The 22,675-nt window shown below is 35.1% G+C and overlaps 1 protein-coding gene across 1 annotated transcript in view; it reads right to left on the reverse strand.

The window, feature by feature from the left end:
* SLC2A13 (solute carrier family 2 member 13) overlaps positions 1-22,675 on the reverse strand; it is a 315,165-nt gene that overhangs the window by 47,627 nt on the left and 244,863 nt on the right. Inside the window, exon 7 of the mRNA XM_011363165.2 lies at positions 7,575-7,700. Within this exon, the coding sequence (XP_011361467.1) occupies positions 7,575-7,700 (126 nt within the window). The remainder of the gene's footprint in view (positions 1-7,574; positions 7,701-22,675) is intronic.

The raw sequence follows: 22,675 nt of genomic DNA on the forward strand, positions 1-22,675 counted from the left end.
TATTCTCAGCTATAAATGCCATACCAATAGAATTTAAATTCTATTATAAAAGCCATCCTACCAATAATTAAAGGAATATTAACATCTATGGATTTGTCCATACAGAACAAGTCTATATCCAATCTTTTCCCCAAACGCATATATCAAAAAACCACCACAAAAAAGAAAAATACATTATCTATTCTATATTTTAGAGGGTTCCAGGGCACATGTGCCTCTGAAATGAAAATAAAGTTGGCTAATCCTTGTAGTTATTTATTTTAAAAATAAAACGTTTCGATGAAATAAGACAGCACAGATAATAGAAGACAAGTGACCGTAGAGAGAAGGGTGTTTTAATGAACTCTTTCCAGAAATCATGAGGACAGAGTACTGTATTCTGACAGGGTCCAGGTTGCCATCGGCATTCTTTTGAAACAGCAGGAATTCTGATTGGTACTGGTTTCTGAATTTCTGTACATTTCAAGTAGTGAAACATGTGGCTGTTACTGTACAAACTAAAGTTGTAAACCTTGATCATATGTAATAGAAAAATTATTTTGCTTATTTTTTAAGCTAACATTGAAACAATGAAAACAGGAAGAACCTGAGTAATAAATAATGTGTATTGAGGCAGCAGCTCTTTGAATAATTGGATTTTCGTTCACATATGCTATCTAACAAGAAACTCTGAGTGTACTTGGATTTCTAGGCTGTTCTTCTTTCTGTAGCACAGCAGCATGTATAATCTTCCCTTTAAATGACTTTATTAAAATACATAACAAGTGAAGATGCAGATTCCATCCCTCCACATCACTTACATTAATGAATTTCTGAATGCCTTGCCCTACCCTCTCTACCTGTTCCTTTAAAAAATTTTTTTTTCTATCAGAATTTTATCTTCTAAACCTAAAGCTATTCACATTAGCCCCTAAGCAGCTTCCTACCACCTGTAGTGGTATTTCCCAAACTTAAGGAATTTGGTAACCCCCTTTGTGACTGTTTACCATTTCTTTCTTTTCATTGTGCTCTCATTTGTTTACTAGTTCTAAAAAGTGAGCTTCCTTTTATAACATAAATAAAGAAAACTTGGTGCTACTTCCACAGTGGAATACAGTTTATCTTACTTATCAGTCAGAAGACAATAGCTTACACGAAGGTAACAGAAGACCCCCAAATCCCAGTGCCACAAACCGGGTTAATTTCTTGCTCATGCTACTGGCCAATCTGAGCTCAGCTGTGGTTCTGCTCCATCTTTTCTTTATCCTGTGCCCAAAGGAACACCTATTCTGGGACATTGCCAACTTTACTGAAGAGGAAAAGGACATGGCAAATCTTTATTCTTAAAGCTTTAGCTCAGAAATGACATGGATTGGTTCCACTGTCATTTCATCGACCAGAGCAAGTCATGTGGATAAGGCTGAATGGGCCAGGGAATCTACTCCCTCCCTAGTGAGTGCAGGGGATATTCGGAACAATAATGCAATCAACCATACTTGCCAAGAATAGAACATAGTTATAATAAAAATGTAATGAGAAACACAATGTTATTAATTTCTGGTTAGATAATGTTTCCTCCCAAGTGTTAAAACAATGCTAAAATGTCAACTGATTTTCCTAATATATTCAGAATGTTTGGAAGAGAATTGGAATTCGCTATATGATACACTGTTGTGTCTACCATCCAGGTATCACATAAAGTCATTCACCTAAAATCATTGCTAGTATGATTTCCACACCTATGAAAATGTACCTATAAAAATCAAATTGAAATTCCCCCAAAAAGCTTTTGGTGACACTGATCCAAACTCACATTTCCAGTATCAGCTCCAGCCATGCATTTTCCTTCCCCTTGTTCCCATTGCTCCCTCCATTCCCTTCCTGACAAATCCCAACCTCCTCAGACTTCATCTCTGCAGTACCACATCTTCTGTTGCTTAATTGTACCATTATTTTAGTTATTTGATGAACCAAGACTTGCCACTGTTACATATTCGCCAAGGACATGAAATTCAAGTCTTGGCCCTTATTCTTTAGTAACTTATAGATACTTTTCAGAGAGATATAAACTGAAGAAATGTAAGGTTTGGCCTAGGAGGAAGGGTAGTCAAATACATTATGAATATTACTACTTGGATAAACTGTTCAAATGTGCTTATTTCTCATTATAATTAAATGTCAACTAAGAAATTAGACAAATTGACATGAAATAGGGAGATCAATTATTCAGAAATGTTTTGCTTTTATGATTAGTATACTTTGCAAGATAAACAGTATAAGCATCTGCAAAACAGTCATAAAGTGCAAGAAAGTTTCTGGACTTGAAAAAGACACCAGAGGCCTGTGATCTCTGAAATTACTTATGGAAAGGTAAAACTTGCAAGTATGTAGTATCCAGCTACACATCTTAAAAGGAGTTATCTAGCATAATGATGTCTATTCAAGTAAAAACAAAGTATATTTTAAAAAGCAAAATGAACTAGAATATCCTATATTAGATTCTCTCTATATAAAATGCATACTAGCAAAAATTAATTTTGAACTATACTGTTAATTTAGAAGTACAGCTTCAGAATTTAAGTCTCTAATATAAAAAAATTGATAAAAAATATCAAATTATATCGGTTAAGATATCGATATAATTTGTTAATGATAAAACGAATTTCATTTTCTAAATGCAAAACTGATATATATCTTGAAAAAAAAAAAAGGTGGTAGAGGGAAAATCCTGTTTTTGCTGTCTGACCTAGTTTCATAATATACTTGATCCTATACTGTCACCATAGATATTGCTTCCCTGGCAAAGCAGTGAATGTTTTGAGGATATGTGTTTAATGTTATTTACAATAATTAATAAAATATTTTTCATATAGTATGACTAAAGCGATATATAACACGCATACTTGAAGTGTACAGCTAAGTTTTAATTTTTAAACATTTTTAGTGTTTTAATTAGTACCAGGTAAATATTTAACATTGTTAATTAAAACTGCATCATTCCCATTTTTCTTTTAGAGGTTTCCTTTTCTAAAAATAAGTATGAAAGTGGAAGATATAATGAAAATGAAATGATGGGAACATCATATCATCTCATTGAAAACTGAGGCTTTCGAACTCTTACATATTTTCTGGTGATTGGATAGTCTTTTCCACTTTGTCATTAAAAAATTATTAAATGAATGCCTGACATGTACAAGTCACCAAGGGATTAAAAATAGTGCAGTGTACAGATATTGGAATTTATAATTTAGTATAGAAGATACATCCAAACCCAAATCACTATCATATAAGACCGTATAATTACCAGAGAAGTTATACAGGAAAGTACTAGAGGACAGCAGGGAATATAATAAGCATTGTTTTCTGGGGCTAGTCAGAAAGACTGCTAGGAAAAAGTGACATCGGATCTGCACAAAAAATAACGGTTAGAAGTCAGGCAGAGATAACAAGAGGGAGAAGGGGGGCAAGTTTAGGCAAAAAGCACAGGATAAGGAAAGGCACAGAGGTGGGAAATCATAATGGATGTTAGGGAGATGGCAAGGGGTTTAGATCGACTAGAATTCTGTGTTGGAGAGGGGTGGGATGCTTGGAAAAATAGGCTGGGTATTGTATCAGAGGGAAGCTTTGAGAAAAATATCTCTGCTGAATGAATGCAATAAAGCAGGCATTCAGTGTGAGTTAGAACAATGAATTGCCAAATAAGGAATCTATCTATTTTAGTGTGTCTAATTGCAGAGCAAAAATGTTGCATTATAGGAAACAAATACTGAATCAGCACATTCAGAAAGTATTCCTCATTAACAATACTTTTAAAGAATCAGGATGTTTGCGGTTCCAGATAGAGAGTATTTATAATTTTGTACGTATAGAGAGCCAGGAGATATGGAGGTGTAGGGGAGCTAAAGCTCCCAAAATTCAAAAGAGTGCATGGATTATCTCGGGAGGCCTGCTTGCATAAAAAGGAAAAGGCTGGTTCTGTGGAATTCCAGGAAGAAGAAGATTAAGTATAGACAAAGGGAGTGTCGAAGGGAGTGTCAAAGGAAGTGTAGATTGTACCTGATCTTCAGGATGTTACTTTAATTATGTTATCTTGGGATACACAAAGGAACAGATTATGTATAAAAAGGAGCATAAGAAATAAACTCGGAGAGACAGTTGTGAGATCTGTTCTCCCTCTTGCACCCTGTCTGTCTTCTCTTTTTTCTCAGTCCCGCTCCCCAATTCAGGTACCTGGTTTGACTTGGTCGGCTGGTTTCCGACATGGAGGTAGATGAAAAAACACGGATAAGTAAATAGAAAGTATTCTGATATACTTATCTGTTAGGAAATGCTTATCCTAACCTTGAAAACATGTTATTAACGAATCTAAGAAAAAATTACTACAGGATTTGTTCTACTTACATTTGCACAGGGCATTACATTTTTACAGGTGTCCTCAATACACTCTTATTTAATCTTCATAAAAACCATATTGTTCAACACAGCAGTTATATTATTCCCATTTTACAGATGAGGAATGGGGCTCAGAGAGGCCCGGACTGTCCCAGTGCCATTTATGAAGTACATGATAAATGCTCAAATTTGAAACTATCTCACTAAATGGACATCTTTCTGCTACCCGTTTGTTGCTCCCCTAAAGTAGTGGACTCATGGGCTTTTTGACTTTGAGGAAGTCATTCAGACCCCAGAAGCATTGCTGTCTTCATCTGTATAATGGTTTTAATGAAAATCACATTTTACAGAGGTGTTGAGTTGGTACTGAAAAGTTATATATATATTTTCTAGAAAACTGTCCATTTTATCTGTTTTTCAAATGCACTGACATTATTCATAGTATTCTCTTATAATGGACAGGGAGAGAAGGTTTTCCATCAGCTCACTGTACTGTACCTTCTAAAAGTATGCTAAATTGTTTTTAATTGTGGTAAAATACATATAAACATAAAATTTACCACCTTAACTAATCATTTAAAATTTAACTATTTTCAAATATACGGTTCAGAAATATTAAGTATAGTCACATCCTTGCGCAAGCAATCTCCAAAACGTATACACGGCATTTGTTTATCCATTCATCCATCATAAGACGCCTGGGTTGCTTCCATCTTTTGGCTGTTGTGAATAACGCTGCTGTGTACTTGGCTATTCAAATATCTCGTTAAAGCCTTGTTTTCAGTTCTTTTGGATATATACCCAGAAAAGGAATTGTTCGATAATATGTAATTCCGTTTTAAAATTTTGTGCAATCTCCATCCTGTTTTCTGTAGCAGCTGCACCATTTTATATTTCCATCAACAATGCACAGACTTTCTAATTTGTCTCTATACTCAATTGTCTGTTTACTTATTTAATTTTGAAAGTAGCCATCCTAATGGATATGAGATGGTAGCTCACTGTAGTTTTGATTTGCATTTCCCTAAAGATTAATGATGAGAAGTTTTTCATGTGCTTGTTGACTATTTGCATATCTTCTTTGGAGAACTAAACGATTATTAAAAAATGTACTGAAATGTAACAACATAGATATAATTGATTGTATGGACAAATGGTTTTCATTATGTTGAGATAATTCATCAAAATCCCATCATGCTGTCTCCATCATAAATGGTAATACCATTCTACCTGGCGTCTTTTCAGAAAATAGCTACAGTTAGAGATCAGGATATGTGGCTATGAACTGCCTTAATACTTGACCCTGAAACATCTATAAATAGTATATTTCAGATGTGAATCCAAGCTAATTGTAGACTTTTCCCTGTGAATTCCATAGGTAAGAATATAAGACCTATCAACCAACTAATAAACAAAAATATAGTGAATGCCATTTTACCTACAAATGGAAAATGTGTTGTAGAAATTTTTCATGGTGAACACATCCTGCCCTTTTTTGCTTTTTTTCTAGCAGACTGAGGCAACCAACTGCAGTGTCCAGCTAGAAAGGCGAGTGCTCAGCACAGAAAAGAGTGAGAAAACCTGTTGCTGTTTTTCTTTTGGTAAAGAGTTTGAGGTTATTCTAAGAACATTTTACAAATATAAAAGTTCTTTATATGTTGTGTTTAGTTTTCTTGTCTTCATCCTACTTAGATACTATTATCTGTGTCTCATTTTTCTCTAGTAGTGTGTACAGTCAAGGAATAATGTTATAAGATAAATAATAAGAATATGTTGAAATAAAAAAAGTAATTACGTTTATATTAAAAAGTTGTATTCTTTGTTATTTGCCAAAAGTAAGAACAAAGATCCTATTTTGAAGCCTCGGACTTCTGAGTCTTTTAACTGAGAGTAAGAGAAATGTCTAATTTTAGTGTCCCCATACCATTAGTAGACATTTCTTTCTTTCTTTTCTTTTTAGAAAGTAGACATTTCTAATAAGTTTATAAAAGTTAATTCTGTGAAATACAGAAAACTACACAGATTTCATAACATGTACATAATTCTACACTAGTAACTTTCATTTTTTTTTGTATTGAAAACGAATCATAAGGGTTAAAACTGTAAACTAGTACATCCAGAAATATTTAGTCAATTAACTCTCTAATGAAGCTTGGCTGATGAAAATTACACACTGAGTGCTTTTAAGAGATGCTCTTTCAAGTTTTCATTTTAAGTAATAATTGCATTTCTTTTAAGTATTTCTTTGTAATTAGTGTATTTAAAATGCGGTCTAGATTTTCACTCAATTACCATATAATTTAGTTCTACTTCTTTGGAGTAATTCTCTAATAAAATGATTAATGACAACAGTAAAATGGTTAATAACGATACACTGTACTTTATAGCTCCTAGGAGATACAAGTACTTCATTGCAGATTTCATTACCTTTATCAGTACTATGAGGCAGACAGGATGAGAACATATTATTTTCTTTATGGGAATTTAAAACACAAAGGAGGTTAAAGCCACGTTGAATAATATTTACATACCTTCTGTGTCCATGGATATAAATATTAGTTAATAACTGTGGGGAATATTTGTCCTATACACATATTTCATTTATATACCTACTACAAAACGATGTGATCGTCAAAAAGAGAAAGGTTTATAGCTTCCCAGACTGGTTACATGCCAGTAATTACCAATTTTTATCTTTATTTTGCCAAATTTCACTTAACTCCAGAAAAGTACTCTAAGAAAACAATAATTCCCTGAAAGAATTTACAGTGGCATGAATTCATTTTGACTTGACAATTTTTTGTCTTTCACTTAAATTTAGCAGTCAGAAAATTTCTGGTATAGTTAAACAATATGCAACGGGAGAAATTTCCTTGACAATATTTAGGAACACCTGCCTCAAGATCCAAACTTTTATAGCTTTGGACAGAGGTAGTTCTGGAATGTGAATTTCCTGAAGTCTAGGCTTGAGTGCTTTCCATACTAATTCTGTAAAACATATGGTTGCAATGTTTTACATTCATTTTCATGAGTAATTACTGCAAAGTAATATAGTTATGAAGATCAGTTTAAAAGATTATTTAAAAGACCAGTTTAAAAAGAAGTGTAGTCATTAATGGTAAGAGTAGTCACTCTGCAAGTTTAAAAATAAGTCTCATTGGAAATTTTACTCTATATTCTTACGGTGTACAATAGTGACATACCTGCCCCAAGCTGCCTCATTTGTAGATGCTTTATTAACTGGAACACAGGAGGAGTCAATGATGGTTGATTTGTTCATCTTGTAGCAGAAACCACAGTCTGGATCCAACATACATTCATTACAGTAACTACAAAATAAAAAGTTACAGTCATGTTAGCAGAGATAGCTGGTGCTCCCCTGCATTTTCCACTCTACTTTGCAGTAAGCTTAGGTTTAGGAGAGGAGTTTTGGTCATGGTAAAGTAACCAAAAGTGACAAGTAACAAGTGCTGAGGCAAGTGAGAGGTGGCTGGCCTCTTCCATCTCTCCAGCTCTTGGCTGCAGCAACTTTGGAAGCCACTTTGAGAGGGAAGAGGCTTGGGTCTGAGACATTGGATGTTGAAGAACCCTAGTCAGCTTGTAGCAAATAAACATTTGCTTTCCTAAACCCTGGGATTTGTTACCAAAGCATGGACTAACCCATCTTGATTCACCTGACTGGTTCCAAATTATAACTAAGCATTTGTTTCTCTTAATTGTTTTCATCATGTACCATATCTTTTAAAAATGGAAAAAATATTTTTCCAATATATATCCTGAAAGAATAAAAAATATCTAAAGAAAAAACAAAAATACCACCACCATAACAACAGGCACTGTTAACATCTTGGTGGACACCTGTACTTTTTTTTTCTTTTTCGTACTTTTAACAAATATATATTATCAACTATGTGTTTTGCTTAATTTAAAAGAAGTCAGTGTAGGAAAGAAGGCTAATTTTCTCTAGGTTAATTACATCTACTGGTTGGATCGTGGAACCAGGATCAATTAATCATTGCTCACCTAACAACAGTATCCTAACTGCAGGAAAATTCTAAGTAGAAAAAATTCTTTAGGGTTTTTCAACCAAAGCCTTCAGTGTGCTTGTAGAATGAGTTTTCTTGCTGTCACAGTCATTTGCCTAACAGTTCTGGAGCACTTCATACATGGCAGGTATACACAGGCACTGGAGACACTAAGATGAATAAGCCAAAGCCCCTTCTCCTTGGTAGGTAAAAGGCAAGGATGAGAAAAAGATATACGAGTAAATAATGGCAATGTAAAAGAAAATAGTTATGAACTAAAGACAGAGGCCTGTTCACTTGCCTGTAACAGCTGGGGATAACTTCAGAGGTGATATTTGAACTGGATCATGAAAGAAACTTACCAAGCAGAGAGGTGGAGGGAAGGGCATTTCAGAGAACTGCCTATTTTACAATTAAAGATCAGTCAGTACAGACTTTTAAATATCTACTGTGTACAAATAATTATACTATAGAGTGTGGGAGGAGAAACAGGGTAAGAACTACTGCGAGTTATCCGAAAAAGATGTGAATTCTCGAAATCAAAATACTTCTTTGATTCATTTAGCTAAATGGGAAAATATTGGCATTGTTTACAAAATTAGATTATTATCATTTCAGCTTCTTTCTATAAGCTTTTCCTTTGCAAACAGCTATCCCTATTTTTAAATGAGATTTCAGCCCTATGCCAAAACCAAAAAGAGGCATTTTAAAGCCAACTGAAAAGTCAATATACTTTAGACAGGTGATAAAGCATTGTAAATATAAAACTGTCACATCTGTGATAAGCAAAATAAACAAAGCAATAGAAAGCATTAGAAGCACTTTGATCTTCCGGCCTACTAGGCTACTTTGGAAAGGAAAATAATTCCTACCAGTATTTCATTTGTTTATTCTGTCCATATGAGGTGGACTCTAACAACCCTGAATATTCCAATGGCTTTCAATGATATTTATTTGGGAAAGGCTAACTCATCCATTTGTAGAAAAATAACTATTTCTTAAAAAATAAGTATTTCCTACAAAAGGCCAAAAAAGTAATGATAAAGGCTAATAGTCACTGAGAAATTATCATATATAGGTCAGACATATGAGATAATATCTGTAATGCTTCACCTCCTCCATCATTTATGCAAGCATCCAACCCTAACCACAGTCTTTGAGCTTGCTTAGTAAATGACCCATGCTCTGCCATGACCATTCATTCAGCAAAAAATATTTTACAATGCCTGTGTGACAGGAACCATTCCAGGGGCTGGGACACATTAGTGAAAAAAAAACAGTATCCCTGCGCTGGTGCAGCTGATTTGGATCAGACTGCTTAGTGACCTCCAATAAATTGATGCTTCTACTTGCTCCCTATTCACTAGCTTTTTCCTGTCTTTTGTATGCTCCTTGTTACCATGGTCTAGAATTTCAATATACTAAATTTCTCTGCCCATTTATGTTTCCTTCTCACCCATCTAGCACAAATCCTAGCCATATACTAATACAAACATTTGCCTTTTCCGTGCCTTCACCCACGTACCTGAACGCAGCTCAGGGAATCACATAACAGGGCACACCAGTCGTTCCTCAGCACTGCGCTACTTCCAGCCTCAAAAGGATCCTCAATAGCCTGAAATTCTTAATAGTTTCCTTTAGCCAACTCTGCATGAGGACTACTTCAACCACCCTACACAAGGACTGTTCTTCAGATCTCCAATGCTCCATTTCCTTTTACCCGCTGCAAATGACCTTACCTCCAGCTTTAGAGAGAAAACAGATGAAAGTGGTACAGATGGAAACTTTATACTCTTACAGCAAATATATAACCCATTCTACTTTCCTGTGCTCCAGTTACAGAAACTGTTGTTCTTAATCTAAGGGCAACTTTTCTATCTGGGCTTTCGTTCCATTCTATCTCCTCAGGCCATTTCAAACCCTTTTGAAAACTGCCACTTCTTTCTCTTACATGTCCATTGTCTTAAGGTGGAAGATTAGTGTTTTGATTTGATATCTTTCTTCTTTTTTTATGTAGGCATGTAGCTATAAATTTCTCTCTAAGCACTGCTTTAGTTTCGTCTGATGTTGTGTCTTCACTTTCATTCTTCACAAAGTATTTTCTAACTTCCTTTGTGATTTCTTTGATCCATGGGATTAAGGAGTGTCTTATTTAATTTTCATATATTTGTAAATTCCCCAAATTTCTTTCTGTTAGTGTTTTCTAATTTCACTCCATTGTGACCAAAGAACATACTTTGTATGTTCTTTGTATGATTTCAGTCCTTTTAAAATTTACTGAGACTCATTTTATGGGTTGGCATTTATCTATCCTGAATGTTCCTTGTGCACTTAAGAAGACTGTATATTACTGGTGACGTGTCCTCTAATTGTTAGATCTAGATGGTTTGTTGTAATTTTAAAGCATCTCGGCCCCTTGGTTTCTAAGTCTTCATCTCCATCTAACTTTGTCTACATCCTGGAAATTGTCATCATCTATAACAGGGTCAGCAAACTACAGTCCTTGAGATAAATCTAGACTACCACTTGTTTTTATAAATAGCTCTACTTGAACACAGCCATACCCATTCATTTACTTATCATCTATGACTGCCCTCACGCTTTAAGGACAGGATCCCTGAAGGATCCTAAGAGGAGGCACGTGGTCTGCAAAGCCACAGATATTGACTATCCGACTCTTTGGAGGAAGCTTGCTGATCTCTGATATAGGACTCACACAGAGAGCCCATTCACAGATTTCTGACCCCTTTCCTTCAAGATCTCTGACTTCCTTACTTCTAGGACAACTGCTCTTCTACATCAGAGACCTGATCCTGATCCTGATCCTTCACTCACTTCACTTTGAGTCCTTCTCTGTCAAACTCTCATGGTAAATCCCTTTAACCACTCTCACCAGACCCTCAGAGTCTTTGTATTTAGGTCCTTCTAAACACTTACCCTATAAACTTTTATGTTTGACTCTTTCCAACCATCTTTCTTCTTCTTTTCTACCTTTTCTACATCTAGAATGCTCTGAATTGGTAAAGAATTAAACACAACCAGGCATACTAATAAACGTACACATTCCTAGTACTCAACGACAGCTGGGTCCTCACCGTTGCCGGCAAACTTTTACCTGGCCCCAATCAGTGACAGTCCCCACTCCCACAACTGACACCCCAAATAACCATAACTCTCCTCCGACCCCAATCCTCATTTCCCCCACGAGCTTCTCAGAAGATGGCCTTGTCTTCCTGAAAGTACTAGGCATGAACTTTCTGAACTTGAAACTCAGACATGAATAAAGATATCTGCAGCCATGTCTATACTCATCTCTTCCTCCGGGCTCTGAAAAGGAGGTGTTTAAAGATCACCCCTCTAACAGGGCTTTGAATCTCAGTCCTTGGGGCTTCACTAGGACCCATGCCTTATCCCCTTGCTTATACTTTCAAACCTCTCCCAGAACATGCCTCATAGTTTAGGTGCAGGCTCAAGCCTTTCCCATATTAAAATAAAAAGAATGAAAACTGTCCTTTCTACTACTCCACATTGTCCCTCCATACAAGTTCATAGGGGTACTCAGTGAAAAGAGGTCAAGTATTAAAAAGTGTTCAAATCCTTCCTATCCTAGGGAGTGAGAATGGATGTGGCCAGCCCTTATCTGGATGATTTTATGGCAAAATTCTCCCACATGTAACAACATTTCTAACTTCGATTTGACGTTTAGAAGGTAACACAAAACTTTAAATATCCTGGGGAATCTGCTAATTGACCTTTTACAGAGAGCACATATCATGACCGTGCCTTTAACAAATGGCATTAAAAAAGAAACAACTTCTAGAAGTGGCTACTATTTTTTATTCATGATTTGCTCTTTAAGGTTTTCTTGAACATGACCTGATGAATTTATGTAAGGTCTTCTAAACATAAAAGCTGAGAATTTAAATATATTGGTGCCAAAAAAATGTTCGTAAGAATATTCTAAGCACAAATTAAAACTTTTGAGAAGCAGATTAGTATTTAGGCTCTATTTATCCCCTTTCACAGTGTGATTTGGAGTGAATTTTGAATTCTGGACTTCAAGTTTTCCATCCCAAGAGCAAATGACCTCTAAGAACACACTTAGTTGCAAGATTCTATATGAAACAATAACGGAAATACATGTACTCTAACTCTAAATTCACACAAACACGAACAGAGCGAAGCACATTAGAATGTTTTCACATCTCACAAATATTTACTCTTACCTATTGATTTCAAGGGCAGAAATTATAAAGTGGGCCCTATTTTAAGAAACTCTAAATTTACAAAAGAAATGCAATAAGAAGGTATTTACAAAAGGACTATGCTTTTGCTAAATTAATTATATAAAACATGGATCCTTCCCTATTCATATAAAATATTTTAAACTTTAGACAAGTCAATCTATAGTACAGTTGATGGACATGGCCCCTCTCTGCTCTGTTCACTGCTCTCTTGTAGAACTTACAGTGTTCTTTACTGACTGGTTTGGTTTGCAAGATAGACTGTGAGGACACAAGGGAAAGGCCAGGTTTACTAACTCTGTATCTGCAGCACCCCGTTGTAGCCTGGACCCCCGATACATGTTCATTGAATAAATCAAAATATAACAGTTCTATAAATTAAGGCATTACTGTATTGTTCATTAGCCTATTTCTGCCCATTTATGGAATATAATTTTAGGGTGTGGGTAGGGTGAAAAAACTAATTGTTGGTGGGTACTTTGAGCTGAGCTAGGTTTTCAAATTGCCAGAGTCTAATGCTGGCATTTGTAAACATTCAATCCACAACCCAAATGGCTTGGGATAGTCATTTTGATAATTCACTTTCAGAAACACCAGCTGCAAGTGCCGATTTCCTTGAAATCTGAAGGAAAAAAATCCTAATAATAGAACCAAACAGCTCTTTTTTTGCTAGTTGAAGAGAAGGAAGATTTAACTTTTTAATCTCTGACCCTTCTGTTTAGAAAGAGAGAAGAATAAGTATTCATGTATTTAGAACAAAAATAGTTCTAAAACTTCTAAATGTTTCCAATTAAAGTAAAAAAGAAGAGAATAAAAGGCAGCTAAGTGTCTAAAGGAGAGAAAAGACGGTCTATTTTCATTTAATCAATCGTTTACATATTTCACATACCACCCAGGGTCTTAACTGAATGTACCCTCTTCTTTCTCCTCAGAAAATCTTTTAAAAATTGGATTTGGGTTAATTCAGAACATTTTCAGCTTCTACTCTGTGAAGTCAAGTATGAACTCAGCCCTCTAGAAAACGGTCCATTTGTTTTTAAGTATGTCTCATTAAACCTAATGAGATGGAGCACTAAGAACAGTGTTTGGTTTTTAAAGTGCCTGTCTCTGGTGTGGCCTCAGTTTTGGAAAATCGACAGTGGCGATTGCTGGTATGAGGATGAGCCGTTGCCACGGGTTCATTTTTATCTCCTGTGGGTAACTGTTCACTCACTCATTCCTCGCACGTGACGTTAACACCCTGCTTTGTGTAAGAATGTCACTCTGTTTCCTGTGACAGCTAGTCTATAAAACTTTTCCTCTTTACTATTCCCTTCTCACTCCTAACTGCTCCTTGTTGCTTCCAGTTGGTGACTTGGAATCCAATTAACCAGGGAACACCTGTATTTGGGGGGCAGCGTGCCTTGCTTTTGCCTTCTGCACAATCACATTTCCCCGAGTGCTGCAAAGAGAATGCCACACCTGCTTTCTTTCTTGGCCAGAGTGTAGATGTCAGGTGACTCCCTCTCCTTATTTGGACTGTGTTAAGTAGAGAACTCATGATAATTAAAAAAAAAAGAAAAAAAAAAGGAAATGAAAAGAAATTCTGGGGGGATTTTGTAAGTTACTGGAAATTTAAAAGCTGGAGACCTATTGGCTCAGATTTCATGAAGCAAGTCATGTCTCACCATTCCGTTAAAGCTGCTCTTGCAGAGACTGCTGGTCATCTGCTCATTGTTAACTCCAGGAACTTTTCTTTCCTAATCTTAATTTATTGTTCTGTGATAAAATTCCCTAGAATTTTTTCCTCTTTCCTGAAATTTTCTCATCCCTTGACAACACTCTTCACGATTCTTCCAATTCTCAGACTGTTGCATCTTAGTTTTTTCTTTCTCTGCTTAGTTCTTTCTTCGTTGGTCCTCTTTCTTGGCAACCTTCTTTCATTATTCTGTACATTTTTGCTGAGAAACATCAGCCTTTCACTACCATTACTATCACTGATACACTGAGACTCTCTGACCTGTTTCTCCAATGTGTTTCTCTTCCCTTAGTGCCAGACCCGTATTTCCAACTGCCCAATTTTCTGCATGTTTCACAAGTACCTCAAACACAATACAGCTAAAGCTCAATTTTTGGCTTTCATGAATTGTGTCTCACAAATTAAAACCTGAGTGTGATCTGAGACCACTCATATTTAGCCACAATGCCATCAAGTCTATCTCCAAAGTACATGTAGTTCCTCTACTCCCCATTCTTACCATCTCATCTGAACTTTGACTTAAACTTGACATCTTTCACCTGAACTCTTCCAATAGTCTTCTGATGAGTCCTGCTGCCTCTAGACTCCTTCCACTCCATCTTCCATATTGCCTTAAATCTAACTTGATTAGACTTCTCTCTCACTTAAATCCTGCAATAGCTTTCCATTGCCTGTAGGATGAAGACCACACTCCTTACTAAGGCACGATGTAGCCCCTTCTTATCTTGTCAATCTTTTCTTGCTATTTCTTCACAGGTGCCATGGGCTCTAGCCAGTCCATACAAACTGCAGAATTTAGAATAGACCTGTTCTTATGTTTTTCTTCATGTTGTTTACTCTGGAATATTACTTTCCACCTTTGTTTTTCTACACATTTGCTTCAAGACTCATATTTGGCATCACTTTTTTGGTGAAACTTCCCGACTCTAATTAGATACATCACTGTGCTGTTGGGGGATCACAGAAGGTTAGTATTATTACTGCTTATCCACTATTTCTCTAAGGGTTTGTCATGTGTTTGGCTTTCCTTACTGCACCATGGCCTTCTCAAGGTAGAGACTTTTGTCTTGCACATTTTTTATTCCTAGTGATTTCCATGTTGCCTGATAGATATATGTTCAATGACTACCTGCTGAATAAAGAGATGAATGAATATCACTTATATTGACAGGAGATTTGGTAGTTCATTCCGTAGTTTTCACTAGAGAAGTTACACCTTCATCCCCATATCTTGGTCTATAAGATCACAGGATTGAGGCTGGAATCAGCTGTGAATTGTTCCTTATAATTCATGGCTCTCGGATCAAATCCATATACAACTGTCTGAAGCCATCTGGAATATAGTCGTATTTCTCCTCTCTTCCCCTTAGAAATTGAGCTTAGGAATACAATGGATTCCTGAGTTAGAGGCAAAAAATAATTCACAGCAATGAGGCCTGCAGATTAAAAACAATCACAGGCTTTTACTCTTTATAGCACTATTAAATAGGGCAGATTTAGCCTATTTGTCAGAATTTTTTTTTTTTTAAATATTTACTGGTATGTTAGGCTCTAATTTCTAGTCTAATCTCTTTTTATGAATTCTTGGATTGTTATTCCCATGTCATCTCAGAAAAGTGCATCAATAAACTCTCTAAAGGGGAGGAAGAAGAGAGCTTTATCTGCCAAGCCTGTCACCTTCGACAAGACTGTTTTCCTATTATACCGCATGAACCTTTGACCAACATAGTCAAAAACAAAAACATCAATTCCAACTCTGTATAGATAAGATGACATGTAGATGCATGTTTTTATATATGTACATATGTATATTTAGGTAAATAAATGTGTTTATTATATATACACACATATTTATATACAACTTTTTCAGTCAACAAATTGAGAGTAAAATTAGATCTACAAAACAATTTGGTAATCAACAATAGGCACCCAAATATAGTCTAATTAGTGGTAACATGCCACCTTTAAAGAAAAAAAACAGTAATTAATCTTCTGTGGTGACAGTACACATTATTCATTATTAAAGGGTACAGGAAAGAAATACTGGAACATTTAAGAGGCTGGAATTTTTAGGTTTGCCAGTAGACCAACTCTATTAGTATTTGTAGATATGAAGAGGAGTTGGGCGGGTGAGTTTTATTATGAGCCTTACTATGATTATCACAGAAAACTTACCATATGAGGAGCACTGTACTAAATAATTACATGTTCTTATTTAATTCTTACACTGGGGCTTTATTTTCCTCTTTTATAGATGAGAAAGCTGAGATTTAGACAGTATAAGCTATCTGAGCAAGGTCCGCAACTAAAATGTGGCAGAGCTGGGATCAGACTGAAGTGTATCCACTCCAAATGACCAGATTTTCATGTTTATTTAAAGGAAAATTGGCTAAATTTAAAGAAAATACACTAAAATTAAAATTGTAAAGAGTATGTTTTTTATTTTTTTGGTATAAAACTAAATATATGTACATACAAATGAGTTGAAGTAAAACTGGGGAAAGCTGAACTAGATTAGTGAATTGTATCAATGACAATATCTTGGTTGTGATATGTATTATAATTCTGCATCATGGTACCATAGGGGGAACTGAGAATAGTGGTGTAAAATTTACAAAGCACTTTCAACATACACTGTCTTCTGGTCTTTCCGACAATGTGGTGAGATATGCATTAGCATTCCTATTTTACAGATGAGGAAACTAAAGCCCAGAAAAGCCGAGAGACTTACTCGTGTCTTTAATGCAGGTTCTCTGACTCCAAATGCAATTTTTATTCAACTTAGACTTCAGTTTGTTGAAATTTAAAGTTAATGCCTTCGGGAAATTGATTAGCATAGTGAAGATGCTGACACTGTGATAGATTAAGTATATATTTTTTGAGATCAGATTATTTGGAGTCGTCTGTTGCCTTGTGTAGATAGCATATGAAGCAGTGGTTACACTCCCAGTAAATGAAGGAACAATGGTCAATACTTAATGTGGAAAGTGGCGACCACTATGGCACATATGTTTTTTAAAAATAAATTTTCAAAATTGAGCTAAAACTCAAATAACATAAAATTCACTATTTTAACCATTTCAAGGTTTATAATTCATTATTATAATTTTTAATTTATTCACAGTTGTGCAACCTCACCACTATCCATCACCATTATCCGATTCCAGAACATATCCAACACCCCAAAAAATCAACCCTATTTATTTCAAATTCTACTTATTTTCTCTTGGCAACCACCAATCTAATCTGTGTCTCAAAAGATTTCCCTATTCTGGACATTTCCTATAAATGGAATCATATAATATGTGGTCTTCTGTTTCCAGCTTCTTTCATTTAGTATAATATTTTCAAGGTCGATCCATATTGTAGTACTTCATTCCTTTCTACGGCTGTGTAAATATCTATTGTGTGGCTATGTTACATTTTGTTTATCTATTCATCAGTTGATGGAATAGCTGGGTTATTTCTACTTTTTGGCTATTATAAATAATGCTGTTATGAACATTTGTGTATAAGCTTTGGTGTGAACATATCTTTTTAATTCTCTTGGGCATATGCCTAGGAGTGAAATTACTGGGTCCTATGGTAACTCTAAGTTCAACATTTTGAAAAAACACTAAATTGTTTCATGCATACTTTTTGATATTTAATATTCAACCAATAGTACTGGTACAGTTATAGTATTGAACATTGTCAGTTATTCCAAGGCAGTGGTAGAAATGGTCATTTGAATAATTTTGTCATTTTTAATGGGTATCACCAAAAGAGATGATGTTTTCAAGATAACGAGATAACAGTAGTGATCCAATCAGCAGGATAAAAATTCTCTGACTTTTTTGCAGAAAGAATGATGGGAAATCTTGGCCATTATAAAACAGCAAAAAAATTGGTATTGATAAATATCAATATTAATTGATAAATAATATTCACTAATATCTAGCTGCCCTCCACTTCAAAGTATATAGAAGATTATAATTCCCTACTCTCCTCAAGTTAGGAGCAGCCAAATGACTAACTGTGGCCACACATATGAGTGGAAGTAACAGTTGTAGGCCAAAACTTTTAAATACTGGTACTCAACTTTCCAGCTCTGCATCTCATCTCTATGATGAATACTGAAGCCTTGAGGTAAGGGGTGGCATCATAAATTGGCAGACTTTCCATTAGCCTGGGTCCCTGAGATATCAGCAGATCTTTTGTTGCTTTAAACCCCTAAGATTTTGAGGTTCTTATTTTTTGGTGTGTTATCGTTATATTAGTAATGTCTATCCTATCCTAACTTGTATAACAGCTAAACTTATTTGTGTTTGTGAATGATAAACTTATCATTCTGATTATCAGTGATAGTAATATGATTATTGACAGATGACTTAAAAAGTTATCAACACACTGTTTTTATCAAAGCATTACAAACTGATCACTATCTTTTCTATAGATAATGTATATGTAGTTCACAGAGCTTTACCCAAATAATAAATAATGTAAGAACTCCACTCAGTTTTTGTTTGGGGCTCATCATCAGCATTAGAAAACTCTTTTATATAAGCCTTATTTTATGTCTTTGCAATCGTATTTGTATAATCACTGATGGGTCCCTAAAAAGCTATATAACACACATTCCTACTGCGATATACATTTAACTAATCATATTACCTGATATGAGTTGCTGATTTCGGTATAGTGCTCCTAACACTAGCTCTTCTACATATTGAGAACTCTCTGATATTTCGAGATATATGGGAGGGAGGTAGACAGCTTGGATCCTAGTAAGAACCAAGAAGTCAGAGTTTAACTTAAGCATTGCACTGAGGGACACTTTCTTTGATTAGCATTGTACTATTTTTAAATATGACAGTATAATTCTTAATAGTGAGCAACTCATAAATATCTTTCCATACATAGAAATGATAACTACAAATATTCCCTGTTCTGAACTTTTCAGAATTAGAAAATAAAAGTTTAAAAGCAATTCAGGGTTTCCTTCTTAGAAGAGATAATATTCATTTATTTAACATATAAAATATAAATAATCAGGAAAGCAAGGTATCTGTTACAGACATATTTTGTATTCAGTATCCATGAAGACCAAATTCTCACAAACAGATCTGGACCCTAAGTCATGCACTCAGGTTGCAATGCTACTTCAAGTGTCCTGAGAGAGGCAAATGAGGAATAAACTCAGTTCTGGGTCTGAGTCTTTCATGGACTGTGGAAGTGACATTCTTTCTTCATTTGACAGGTTAAAATGAAGGTAAGGAAATAAAGAAGGAATATTTTACTTATTTGCTTATGTAGTTAATTTTTCCTTGAAATATTATGGAGATCTTGTCTTCACCAAAATATGCTTTAGAAATACTCCTCCTCCGAATAACTAAATTGAAAAGACTGTGCTGGTTTTCAATATGCACTTATCTAGATTCATGACTTAAAATTAAAAAGAAAAATTAAACCAACACACCTATAAGTATTTGCAAATGATCTCTAGATTATAAATTTGGAAATGAGAATCGATTTTTATTTTGAGCTAATTAACTTTTACTGTTTGAAGAATCACAAATTGAAATCTGAATATACAGTATCTGCATTTTTTGTGAATGCAGTCACACTGACTTTCATATATTTTCTTTGTCAACACACACAAAAAATAGATTATTTTAAAGTGAGCACTTCACAGTCTTTTTTAACCTACCTATGCAAACACTTTTTAAAATTGCCTCTCTTTGGGGGACTCATTTTTGTTTGCTTTGATAAACTGATCTATTTTTAGGTAGTATCAATATATCTCCTTATGCACCAAGCAAGAAATTTGGTGACCAAGTCTGTTTTGCATTTTTCATCAAACCCTACAACATCTGGCACTATGTTTATCATCCTACGAGTGCTCCACCCAGAAAACAAAATCAAAAGGAAAAACATATTTTGGCTTATAAGGCTTTTGCTTATCAGTTCTTCCATGGTTACTTGAAGAGCTTTTTTATTTTCATAGGAAATGAAATGTTTGAATGTGAAGGACAAAGTAAGTTTTGTTTGGAGACTGAGAGAAACAATCAGCCCCTGTGGCCCCAGAGAGATGTTTGATTTGGAAGCTGTGCTGTGTGATGGAGATAAACATGATAACCCAGAAGTTATCTCCTTGGATAGCATCACGTCTTTTGATGTGTGCAACTCTATTTAGTGTAATCATGTGCTCTTATAACTATAACCTGTCACATTGACAGGACTTAATGAAATTAAAAAGAAGAAGTGAGTGATGTCTGGGGCATGTCAAAATACTAATATCAGCACACTGATTTTTCTCTTTAAGGAACAGATTCAGGTTCACATGTATAATGCATCTCTATAGCTAGAGGAGGAAGCTAAGAAGAGAATGGCTTTTATAGTTTTCATTTCCTCATCTGCGTGTACAGATAAAGTCTAACTTGTCTAAATGGTATTTCTTTGTAAGTGCATGACATCTATATTTGCTCGACTTAAATTACTTTTCTGTATTCATTTATTTGTGTAACAGAATCCTTAAAAACAACACTCACTCAAAATGAACAAAATAAAATGAAACCCACAATTTAATTTGGATTAGATACTCATTTTCAAAGTTATATGGTTAAGATCATTCTGCTCTAAGGAAACCCGAGGTGGTGAATCTTTTAAAATATTTTAGAATAATTTTACTTTATCTTAAGCACTTACTTTTATATCAAAGATGTTCTAGGATGACCCTTAAAATGGCAGAAAAAGAATTTTCTGAGCTTAATGCAGGTAAATGAAAATAAATGAGCAAAAATTAAAAAAAACAAAACTTCTTTAAGTCCCAAATAGATTATAACTCATAACAAAGATTTCTCAGAAAAGAATCTCGATTTCACTGTGTAAGTGAAAACACAGCAACATAGGTAGTTTTAGACTCACTGGGCTTTAATCATAGGGAATGATTGTCCTCTTCCCAAAGGGTATGTGACTTTCCTCTGGGCAGTAGAAGCATCCCACTGCTTGAATGGTAAATTTCAGAATGAAGAGTGGTCAAGAGCTGAGTTCTCAGTGCAAGCTCAGTTCTACTGCCTGAGAAGCTACATCATCTTTTAAAATTCGCTTAACTTGAGCCTCAGTGTCACTGGTAAGATGGGGGAAATAATAGCATACGCCTCAGTTTTACTGAAGGATCTAAGACAGAATTAATATAAAGCTCTTAGCACAGAGGTTGTCACAGTGCTGCATATATAACCAACGGTGGCTGCCATGACTAGTATTCCTTTTGAATAGATGAACAAATCATTCATGTACTCAAATCACTCATTTTAAACATGTCAAAGGACAGCTGAAATGACTGGTTTACAAGGTCAAAAAAAAATAGGTCTAAAGAAAGGTTTTAATGATTTTTTTCTCCTTTTTGAAACTGGAGGTCAATTATTTAAAAGGGTCACATTTCCTGCCACTTGCAAAGTTGACCTTAGACTTCTAATCACTATTAAGAGAACTAAACCATGAAAGTAGATAGAGCTTTATTTGGTGAATTCATTCATCCTTTCTGCAGTTAAGCAAAACCACTCATAAATGTTCTGTAAAGTTAGCAGACTGCCTATATCTACTGTTGTGTCAAAGGCTGCTAGTAGTCTACCCCTATCTCCATTCTTTGCTTCCTCCTTCGTAAGAGAATTCTGATTTTTAACTGGGAACACTGTGGTCTCCCCTTCCTCTCCCAGTCACTGAATAAAAGAACACATTTCTTATAACTAGATATGGCCGAGGGGCTAATTTTAGACTGTGAGAAGTATTGCGTAGGCTTTCAGAAGACTTCAAAGGGATGTCAGCTATGATTCAGCTAGGAAGCATCAGTCCTTCTAAAATTTCTCCTTCTGACCTGTTTCAGACATAATTGTGGAGTTCCTTCAGCCATTCTGGACTGTCCTTGTGAACCTGTGAAGAATACTTGTATGGGCACAGCAGAATGATAGAGGCCTGGATCCTTGATGATACTACATGTAGCACATTTGCTCCAAACTCTCTACTTCTGAATTATTTTACATGAGAAAGAAACTCCTTTCTTGTTTAAGTCAATTATTTTGTCTTTCTGTTATATATAGCCAAACACAATTCCTAACTAATGTATTTTTTCAAATGCTTAAAACTAAATTTTACTCATTTCTAAATCTATTCTGAAATATCAGCTTCGACTTAAGTCCCAATATCTAAAGATATGAGACTCGAATATGGGTTAAAAATATAAATAAAAGCCATTCTAAGTTATTGCCACTCCTGACAAGGGGCTATATCTGATGCTTTGTTTGCTTAACAGGTGACAC

The sequence above is a fragment of the Pteropus vampyrus genome, unplaced genomic scaffold, assembly GCF_000151845.1.
Source record: "Pteropus vampyrus isolate Shadow unplaced genomic scaffold, Pvam_2.0 Scaffold82, whole genome shotgun sequence".
Taxonomy (NCBI): Eukaryota; Metazoa; Chordata; class Mammalia; order Chiroptera; family Pteropodidae; genus Pteropus; species Pteropus vampyrus.